The sequence below is a fragment of the Drosophila pseudoobscura genome, chromosome 3, assembly GCF_009870125.1.
Source record: "Drosophila pseudoobscura strain MV-25-SWS-2005 chromosome 3, UCI_Dpse_MV25, whole genome shotgun sequence".
Lineage (NCBI taxonomy): Eukaryota > Metazoa > Arthropoda > Insecta > Diptera > Drosophilidae > Drosophila > Drosophila pseudoobscura.
The window spans coordinates 23,088,091-23,097,924 of record NC_046680.1 but is presented as its reverse complement, the minus strand read 5'-3'; the positions used below and the strand labels follow the sequence as shown (position 1 = coordinate 23,097,924).

Below are 9,834 nucleotides of genomic sequence, written 5' to 3'. Positions count from 1 at the left end.
CACAGCCTCTTCTCTTTGCTGTGCTCTGCAGTAATTAACGGCGAATGTATGGTATGGTATGCCCGCAGATAGATTGATAGAACTCTCGTATGTAATTGCCAAACATCAAAGTCGGTGTCGGTGTCGGCATCGGTGTCGCATTCGCAGCACAATGATTGGAGAGTGAATTGAATTTCAGTCCGCAATCGCACTCGCATTCCATTCCATTGCTCGGGGAAATGAACACCTTGTCGGTGGCAAAGTGTTAACAAGTGGAACATAACCTGCGCCCCCCAGCACCATGGCCTGGGCTCAATTCAAATTCCCAGAAATGTTGCCAATTATTGTATCCCCCGTAGAATTTGTCAGCTGGCATTCCGTGATGTCTCTTCTTCTTTCGCTCGCGCTTCTTATACCCGATACTCAAAATGAGTATTGGGGTATATTAGATTTGTGGTAAAAGTTTCCGACCCCATAAAGTATATATATTCTTGATCAGCATCAATAGCCGAGTCGATTGAGCCCTGTCTGTCTGTCCGTATGTCCGTCTGTCCGTCCGACGGTCTGTCCGTCTGTCCGTCCCTATCAGCGCCTAGTGCTCAAAGACTATAAGAGCTAAAGGAACGACGTTTTATATCCGGACTTCTGTGATATGTCACTGATACAAGTTTATTTCAAAAGTTTGCCCCGCCCACTTCCGCCCCCACAAAGGGCGAAAATCTGTGGCATCCATAATATTGCAAATTCGAGAAAACTAAAAACGCAGAATCATAGATAATGATCATATCTATCAGATTGCTGAATCTGGATCAGATCAGATCATTTTTATAGCCAAAAGGAACAAATCAATTTTCAGTGGCTACGCAGCGCGCGACGTCACGCTCAGACTGATTTTTTCCGGCGTCTGCCGGAGGAGAGCCATACTGACTAAGTATCGGGTATAAATGTAGAGTTACGGTGTCCGCAGCAACTCACAACGTTCCGCCTCGTTTTGTCATGGGAATGGAATCAGGCAGACAGGCAGGGGGTCATTCTGGGTCTTTCCCCACTCTCTATAAAACTCTGTGATTGCTATGAGCAGAACTTTGGATGTTCATTAGGTCCCCCCATACGTAGTGTCGATTAGATTCAGGGCACTCTGGTGCTGGTGCACCGCCATTAATGAAATGAAGTTCAAGAATTGGCACAGTCTACGACTGTACGAATACGTACTGATAAGAAGATCAGCTTTGAATGGAATGGAATATGGTACGAGGCACGAGGTATCGTGGTATCGCACTTAATGACTTATAGGAGGCGGTACTTCACCGCTTACGAGTTGCGACTTACGAATATACAGTTCCCACAATTAGCAAGTACACTTCGCATATCATATTAAATGCACTTAGAGGTGCACTCTGCTCTGTGGCATTTGCTTGCGTCAGTTGCAAGCTCTTGGCTCTTAAGAGATACAGATACAAATACGAAGCGACGGGCTTCGGGGGCTTCGGGCGATGGGATAATTCACACTTAACCGGCGGCCAAATCAAATAGCCAGCCATTTGACATTTATGCCGTGGCTGCTCACAGATGTTGGAAAATCTACTGCTGCTGCTGCTGCTGCCAGGTAGGAAAATGCCATGGCGCTGCAGCTGGGAGATGATTAATGCACTCATTGTATGTGTGTCTCGTACTCGTTGGAAAATTGCACTTATCACGAACGATGGATACTCAGCCAAGCTTTTGGTTATGCTTTTGGCTGATGCTAAGACTCTACAGCTGGGTTTCCCAGGCCATACATTTTGTCACAAGAGGTTGCCTAGTCATTATTTATGAGGCAAGTCAGTCGGAGTGGAGATGAGAGGAAAGGAGAGGAGAGAAGGGGAGGGAAGAGCAGAGAACCACAACCGAAAGCGACGTAAACCATCGACGGAGTGGAGCTGCCAGGTTGGAACCGTGACGCAGTATGCGATTCACTTGAAAATTAAATAATTGCGTTTCATTAAACGCTATTTGCATTTGCATAGCGTTTGTTCGCGTCTCCGTACCCCCTTTTAACGTGCAAAGCAATTCGGCATAAACATCATTGGGTCTAGTGGTAGGTTCGTGGGTGGAGGCGACTCTGCCCGCCCCACAATTTTCCACGCCACTTGAGCGTAATTAAGCGTTGAGCTCCTAAGCGTTCAGCAAATAAGCGAAACCGCAGTCTCCAGGTATCTCCACAGATTGGATGCTTACGAGAATATATATATATAGAACTGTTACCGCAGCACATCGATGTTATTTTTATATGGGCAAATATTTGCAATGAGCCATTATTTGCCTTCGGGCCGGCTCCACTCTTGACTCGATTTCGGTTTCAGCCGCGTCCATTAGCTTAGCAATTTGTGGATCTATTTTTGGGCCAGCAGTCGAGTCGGGTGTGGATAATCCCAGGCCAAATATCGAACCCCGATCCGATAGAACCGCGACCAGCCAGAGAACCAACGCCGAGGTCTGGTCCCTGGGCTCCTAGGGCTTTGGTCATTATCCAGAAGGTTATCACGCACGCGGCATTGGCAAATGGGGAATGGAGCGCACAAACAAGCTGCTCGAATTTCCCTAATGGCCAAAGTTCATTTGCCCCAAACAGAATGCCGCCTGCTGCAAAACAGTGATATTGATACCCGCAGCACTTGAGGATTGGAGGACTGGTGTTCGAGAGGAGGAGCTGGAACAACAACTGATGTCTGCTGTCGAAGTCAAAGTCAGACAAAGATCAAGTGCTGCTGCGTCCCCTCTTGCTGTTTACACAGGCGGCACGACTCTCACACTGTAATTATGTGGTGGATCCATAGACCAGCCCCATTGCCGTTGCCATTGCCATCCATAGCCACAGCCACAATCCCTCCAATACACATCAACAACTTATTGTCAACTTGGCTAATTGAAAGGCCAAGCCACATGTCCACATAACAATAAAGGGGGCGGTGTATGGTGGACGATGGGCGTGGTAGTGGCCGGGTCAGTGCATTGCCAATTTGACAGACCATTGTAGACGCTGTAGATGTGGGGGAGGTAGGCAGAGAAATGGAGTATTATTTACCGTTGGCCCTGTCGACGCCTAACAAGGCATATGCGCCATTTGTTGGCCCAGAGCCGCGTGTAGTGGCGACTGGCCAGTGGCTCTAAAACTGTTTTTGTAGCGTAAAGTTTTTTAGTGAACTGTGTTTGGGGGTATTTCCTTTTGGATTTCGGTTGCATTTGGAACACTCATTCGATACGAGATAAAACTCAACTTGAACTCAATTGAAAACATAATTAAAACGCATCGAATTACACGCTACCCCATCCGAGCGGGAGAACGGGACTGGAGATTGAGGATTGAAGGCGTAGAAGCGGCTTTTTGGGGGCCATGCAATTAAATCGAACAAGTCGCCGGCTGATGCGTCGCCGCTGATTATTTCGGAAATGCCAATCAGATGAAAGGGCCAGCAGCAACAGCAGCGATCCGCAGTGTGTGCGCCTTGTCTGAGCATTTCGCCAGTGAGTCAACCCGGCGGCTGGGATGGCGTCGTGCTGCTGACCAATCTCTGTCACGCTGAAAATGTTCGACTGATCAAAGTACAAGTGTGGCCAATTATTTTGTCTGATAGCCAAGAAGTGTGTGTTCTTGGCTCGCTAAAGAGTGACATACGCAATTTCCCTGGGATTTCGCAGCACCCCTCTCCTGAAGATGCTGCTGCAGAGGGACGGATAGTTCAGACAATAAAAGCCTATGGGGCCAAGCAAAATGTTTAAAATCGTTATTTATATTGGCAAACAATTTGTCTATAGTATGTGGTGTGGCTACCACAATTACAAACGTCTAGAGTTGTATATGTATATGATGTATAGTATATCCATGTACAGAGGTAACTAAGACTAAATAATGCAACTTAGGCTACGAAAGGGAAACGGGGCGCTGGGTTGGGTTAGGTTGGGAGAGTGGCAACAATCTTTACACTTATCACTAGGGGGTACGTCGTATCGTAATGCACTAATCTGAGTTTAGCAGTCGTTGCTTAGTGTCATAAGCCGAATTTAAGATATAACAATGACTTAACGTGATCTACTGTACACCAAACGTTGTGCTTTCTTAACCATCACCAGTCGTCGCGCGGCAGTCGGTACGTCGTGTTGTCGCTCCGCACTATGTGGATGCCTGCCCCATAGTAGGGTATGACGTAGGCGGATCCGTCGGCGGGCCCCACCACCTGCAGGGCGATGAGGACGATGTCGATCAGCTGGCCCAGGAACATACCGCCCAGCGTACAGAACTTGAGCAGGCCGATACCCGGGTATCCCAGGTAGAAGCGGTCCACGCCGAACATCCCGAGGAACACTGACAGCAGTAGTGTGGTGTCCAAATGGTAGCCATTCCTGTGGAGCAAAAGAGGTATATGTCAGTAATGGGTTTGTGTGGGCAAGTCACACACTAACGTCCACTTGCAGGGCACCTCCCGCGTGAAGGTCGCGTTGCCCGTTTCCGTGCAGTTGATTTCGTCGGCGGCAATGCACCACACCCGTGCTCGGCTTTCCTTGGTACAGCCGCGCAGTTGCTGAGTCTTGGGATCGATGTGATTCTTGGCAGGATCGGGACACATGAACTGGCCCATCATCTGCAGTTCGTTGCAGTCGACATTGACTTGGTCTGATTTCGTTGTTAAGAAGAGCAGGAGCAGCGTGACAGCGCACCAGTACATTTGTGGCTTTGGCTGAGTTTGGCGTGTGTCTTCGTTGGTCTGGTACTTGGTGTTCTTGGAGATGATATTGTGTTAGCAGTGTTGCGATTGCAGTTTGCGCTTTCACACGATTCGTTTTGTTTCGATGTTGATTTTTGTTGGGCAGGCAGGCAGGCACCAGTGTTGTTGTTTGGACTCATTGGCATTTGGATTAGAGTGTGACCGTGCACTCGTGAGCGAGGTGCGACAAATGGGCTGTTAAGTGCACATTCAGCTTACAGTGATTGGTGTGCACCAAATGTGCTGTTAGGCGCAAAGTAGTTATTTCGAAATCAAATTAATTTTTTTTTATTGTTTTATCCGCTAGAACTACTGCACAGTAACGTTAAATCATTGAAACAGGCCCGCCTGTTTATTGAAAACATACTTCTTGCAATTTAACAGCACCTGCAAGTCCCTGAATTTTTCTATCGTCGAGTCCGAAAGAGCTTCTCGGAACACAATGCAGACCTTGGAGGTCTGTCCGAAGGTTCGCTCTATGCAGCCCCTCTCTCCGGTGGACAGCTCGATCCACTTGCCCACGTACATGTCCCGGTTGGCCTCCTTCTTGAACAGGTTCTGGACAATCACCTCATTCGCGTTGACCACTCGCTGGATGCTTGCCACTTTCTGCTTCCGCTTGAAGACGCGCAGTTTGGGCAGGACGTCTTGGGCGTAGTTGGTGTCCTGCGTCTGCCAGGCGATGTGGCCCCAGAAGGCCAAACGGCAGCTGTTACTATGTGCGTCCATGTCCAGCTTGGAAGCAATCAAAGTAGTACCCAACGTGGTCAGGACGGGGCTTTCGAACTGCAGGAGGGCAAACACGACACCGTAGGCCGACATCTCCGCTGGAAGCAGCTCCTCCACATACTCATACTCCCTGCCGAGATCGAATTCGGGCGATCGGACTTCCTTGTCTTGGAACAAGGTTATATTGGCCATTACGGTGTCATGGCCGACGGTAATGTGGAGCTTGCTTTTTGACCTGATGACGTGTTTGTAGTAGCGGATCGGTCTCAGTTGCAGGCATACGGCAAACACGAGCTTTAGGTAACCCGGCTCTGCAATCACACCGCGCTCCAGCAGCTTGGCGTTGAACTGGGTGACACAGAGGCCGATCCGATCACCCATGGAGGCGCTGCTCACGTTCTCTCGGAATATCTGCATGGCCTTCACCTTCCGCTTCTCGCCCAGAGCCGGCAGCTCCACTGTATCGTTGACCTGTATGCTCCCCTGGATCAGTGTGCCGGTGCAGACTGTGCCTTGGCCCTTGATCCCAAAGCAGTGATCAACGTACATCAAGAGTGGAGCGCTCACATTCCGCTGCGGTTGAAAATATGCATCACTCAGGCCGGCACGCAGCTCAGGAATGTAGATTCCCTCAAGGGCAGAAACTGCATACATGGGAACTTCGCTACCGAAACTTGTGGCCGCCAGGGTCTTGACCAGACGCGCGCGTAGCTTCTCCAGCTTTATTTCCCTCTGAGCGGTCGCGAAGGCGTCGATTTTGTTGATGACCACAATTAGCTTCTTCTGCAGCAGCTCCCCTATGACTAGGCACTCGGCTGTCTGCGTCTGAATCCCCTTCTGGGCATCTACCACGAGCAGCATTAGATCGATGATCTGGGCACCTGCAGAGCGTCATTGATTTACACAAAGCTGCACATGGATGCATGGATGCCTCCTACCTCCTATGATGGTGCGTATGAGACTTGCATGGCCGGGGCAGTCGACAAAGGTGAACTGCAGCTTATCCGTTTGCGGCAGATTTGGCGGTGCATCGACGAGCAGGCCGCTGAAACCCAAGTCCAACGTAATGCCCCGATCTACGGACTGGGGATTCTTATCGAAGGCTGCTGTGCTCGAGATGGAGCTCAGAGCTCGGGCTAAAGTGGTCTTCCCGCTGTCCACGTGCCCGAGCAGACCAACATTGAAGTTTTTCGACATTTTTCACTGGCTAGCGAACATTATAAACAAAATGCTATAGGGACGGTAGAGTTTCGATAACAGAAAATAGAAAATATAAGGGTAAATGTTGCATATAAATATGTACATAGAAGTGATTCTATGTTAAGTTAACAGCTGATTTTCAAACCACAATAGAATTACAGCAAATTTGCTTATCTGGAACAATTATAGTTATACGAGGTCGCGCTAACAATGCTGATAGCCTTAAGTGGCAGTTGGTGTAGATTTGCAAGACATCTTTTGCACGTATGGGTGCCGTTGTCTCTACTTTTGTGCCCGCATACATGCACAATCCGAAGTCGAAAGAGCAAACGTCCAAAGTTTCTTGCTGGCTTGCTCTTAGTAAAAGTGAAATCGTTGAGCGGTGGGCCCCATTTAGCCGGAACAACAAGAAGCAGCAACAAGTGGCGATCGATTTTTTTCTCGTAGCGCATTCAAACAAAAGAAAATGGCACCATCTGTAATCCCAACTAGCGTCAATCCCGATATCCAGAAAGAGCGCGATGCGGCCAGCTTCAGCAGCGAAGAGTTCGCAGCCTGGTGGTCAGGTGGCGAGGAGAAGCTAAAGTTCAACCGGGACGTGCGTACGTAACAAAAACTTGCACCTACTTTTGCTAATCTTTCGGAGCCAACAAACTCAATTACCTTCGAGTGAAAATCATGCTGACTGTGCTAAATTGGTTTTGGCTTTGCAGGAGAATACCTGCAAAAGGATATGGATGTGGAGGAGGTGCAACAGTTGCACAACAAGTCGCACGAGGAGATCTACGAGGCTTCCAGCAAGTGGGCCATTCTGGCGGCCAAGAAGCTGCAGCGGCTGCAGAAGGAGCGTAATCCCGGGGGAAACGACTACTGGCCGTAAGTGGATCTGCTAGATGTATCTTAACCGATGATAATTAATTGGTTTTCTCAGTACACTTTATGACAACCAGGTCATGTGGGGCCTGATTCCAGGTGGCAATCCCTTCGGCGTGATGTACGTGATGCTTGTAAAGGCACTGCAGGCTCAGTGCACCCCCGAACAGTACGAGGAGTTCGGCAAGCGGATAGAGAACTTTGAGGTCTGCGGAACGTATGCCCAGACAGAGCTGGGGCATGGCACGTACCTTCGCGGACTTGAGACCCGGGCTGATTTTGATCAGAATACGGACGAGTTTGTGCTGAACACTCCCAAGATATCCTCCTACAAGTGGTGGCCTGGAGGCTGTAAGTGCAATCAACTGTACGTTTTTCCAATAATATGTAACCAAGCTTTTCCCACAGTGGGGCATAGCTCTAACCACTGCATGTTGATGGCCCAGCTGTACATTGACAATAAGCCAAAGGGTCCACACATGTTCTATGTTCAGGTGCGCGACGAGGAGTCGCACGAGCCTCTTCCTGGCATCCACATCGGTGACATCGGCAAGAAGATGGGCTTCATTGGCGTTAACAACGGGTTCCTGGGCCTGAAGAACGTCCGCATTCCCCGTACCCGCATGCTGATGCGCCATGCGCAAGTCAATGCCGACGGCAGCTATGTCAGTAGTCCGGCGAATGTCCTCACCTACTTCGCCATGGTGCGCACGCGCTGTGTTATTGCCTGGAACAATGCCGTGATGCTGGCGATTGGCGCCACCATCGCCACTCGCTATTCGGCCGTGCGCCGACAGAGTCCCATCAATCCCAAGTGAGACCCATGCAGCTCTGCAGTTCAACGTTTGGATAATTTTGTCTTTTCTGGCAGGGAGCCAGAGCCACAGATTATGGACCACGTGACGCAGCAAATGAAGCTGTTTCCGGAGATAGCGACCAGCGTGGCCTACCGCCTGGCCAGCGCGCACCTCTGGAACCTGTACGACATTACCTTGGGCGACATATCCAACGGAAAGTATGAGCGTCTCCCGGAGTTGCACTCTCTGTCCTGTGCCTTAAAAGTGAACTGCTCTTCGGACTCGACCATCGGCGTTGAGAGGCTGCGCCTGGCCTGCGGAGGTCATGGCTATCTCAGCTCCTCCAATATGTGCCACGTCTACGTGAATGCCACGGCAGCTTGCACCTATGAAGGCGAGAACACAGTTCTGCTCCTGCAGATTGGCCGCTTTCTGATGAAGTCGTGGCGCGCGGCGCTGAGTGGAGCTCCCCTAGCACCCACCGTTAGGTACTTGGCTGAGGTGCAAAAGAAGCCCGAATTTGGTTCGTGGACCGGCACCTGGGAGAACATGGTGCACGCTATGCAGTTTGCTGCCGCCAAGTCAGTAAACCCCTGTACCACATGATTGCGCTCCTCTGAGAATCACTTAACTTACAGAAAGACCGCCTTGGCTTTCAAGAGCCTGTCCAATCGTCTGTCCAGAGGCGAAACTGAGGAGACAGCAGCCAACCACACGGGAATCGAGCTCGCTCAGGCAGCTGAGGTTAGTTTGCTGACATAGTTTGGACTTTGACCCCCTCTGAACTTGATTCTTTAATCATATGATTCGCAGCTACATGGCCGCGCCTTTGTTTTCTCCTCATTTGCCGACGAGGTAACTGGTCCCAAGGCAAAGACTCGCTCAGCTGCGCTGAACCGAGTCCTGGAGAACCTATTGGAACTTTACGTGGTGAAGGAGTCGCTTAATCACATGGCCAACTTTCTTCGAGTAAGATAACCCACATAGAATGATCGCTAAAACACTGACTATTTTGATAAATTAACTTATGCAGTTCATCAATTTGACGGACACGGATCTGACCCGGCTGCAGGACCGCTTGGAAACGGTGCTGACCAAGCTCCGTCCCGATGCTGTGGCCATTGTGGATGGCTTCGACTTTAGCGATGTGCAACTTAACTCCACGCTGGGCTCCTTTGACGGCAATGCCTACGAGAGAATTTTCGATGCGGCCATGAAGAATCCCATGAACCAGAAGTCGGTTCCAAAGTCCTTCCACGAGCATCTTAAGCCCTTCATGAAGTCAAATATCTAGTACCAGTGCAATCTAAATATGTATATGTTTATGACTCTTATAAGTGTGTGATCAAAATATCTTTTTTGTATTGTTAGTTCTCTTTTTTAATTTCAATGGGTATCCACAAGATTTACTTTTGCTTGGACCAGCATTTGAACATCTGAAAATAGCTTTTGTCTATCTCTTGTAATATGCAGATTGCACACCATCTGGTGGCCCCCACCGATATATTCAGCTC

At 49.5% G+C, this 9,834-nt stretch overlaps 3 protein-coding genes across 3 annotated transcripts; 1 reads left to right on the top strand and 2 right to left on the bottom strand.

Annotated features, from left to right (window-relative positions):
* Positions 1-3,729: 3,729 nt before the first annotated feature.
* On the bottom strand, positions 3,730-4,895 carry bisc (TM2 domain-containing protein 1 biscotti). Its single transcript, XM_001362033.4, has 2 exons — positions 4,420-4,895; positions 3,730-4,359 (listed from the first exon to the last, which is right to left on the bottom strand). Exons 1-2 carry the CDS (start codon positions 4,680-4,682, stop codon positions 4,083-4,085), a joined length of 540 nt encoding a protein of 179 aa, XP_001362070.2. The 5' UTR covers positions 4,683-4,895; the 3' UTR covers positions 3,730-4,082.
* Positions 4,896-5,041: 146 nt separating this feature from the next.
* On the bottom strand, positions 5,042-6,731 carry eEFSec (eukaryotic translation elongation factor, selenocysteine-specific). The gene is made up of 2 exons (XM_001362032.4): positions 6,389-6,731; positions 5,042-6,331 (listed from the first exon to the last, which is right to left on the bottom strand). The coding sequence occupies exons 1-2, from the start codon at positions 6,645-6,647 to the stop codon at positions 5,052-5,054; spliced, it is 1,539 nt and encodes a 512-aa protein (XP_001362069.1). The 5' UTR covers positions 6,648-6,731; the 3' UTR covers positions 5,042-5,051.
* An 83-nt stretch (positions 6,732-6,814) lies between these two features.
* Acox57D-p (acyl-Coenzyme A oxidase at 57D proximal) lies at positions 6,815-9,690 on the top strand. Its single transcript, XM_001362031.4, has 8 exons — positions 6,815-7,252; positions 7,364-7,526; positions 7,582-7,874; positions 7,932-8,337; positions 8,395-8,901; positions 8,959-9,064; positions 9,134-9,289; positions 9,354-9,690. Exons 1-8 carry the CDS (start codon positions 7,117-7,119, stop codon positions 9,612-9,614), a joined length of 2,028 nt encoding a protein of 675 aa, XP_001362068.2. The 5' UTR covers positions 6,815-7,116; the 3' UTR covers positions 9,615-9,690.
* The last annotated feature ends 144 nt before the right edge of the window (positions 9,691-9,834 follow it).

Coding starts and splice junctions, on each gene's coding strand:
- eEFSec (XM_001362032.4), bottom strand. CDS start 6,647: ATGTCGAAAAACTTCAATGTTGGTCTGCTCGGGCACGTGGACAGCGGG. Junction 6,332..6,388: donor CATACGCACCATCATAGGAG/GTAGGAGGCATC, acceptor GACGCTCTGCAG/GTGCCCAGATCATCGATCTA.
- Acox57D-p (XM_001362031.4), top strand. CDS start 7,117: ATGGCACCATCTGTAATCCCAACTAGCGTCAATCCCGATATCCAGAAA. Junction 7,253..7,363: donor AAAGTTCAACCGGGACGTGC/GTACGTAACAAA, acceptor TTGGCTTTGCAG/GAGAATACCTGCAAAAGGAT. Junction 9,290..9,353: donor ACATGGCCAACTTTCTTCGA/GTAAGATAACCC, acceptor TAACTTATGCAG/TTCATCAATTTGACGGACAC.
- bisc (XM_001362033.4), bottom strand. CDS start 4,682: ATGTACTGGTGCGCTGTCACGCTGCTCCTGCTCTTCTTAACAACGAAA. Junction 4,360..4,419: donor GAGGTGCCCTGCAAGTGGAC/GTTAGTGTGTGA, acceptor TTTGCTCCACAG/GAATGGCTACCATTTGGACA.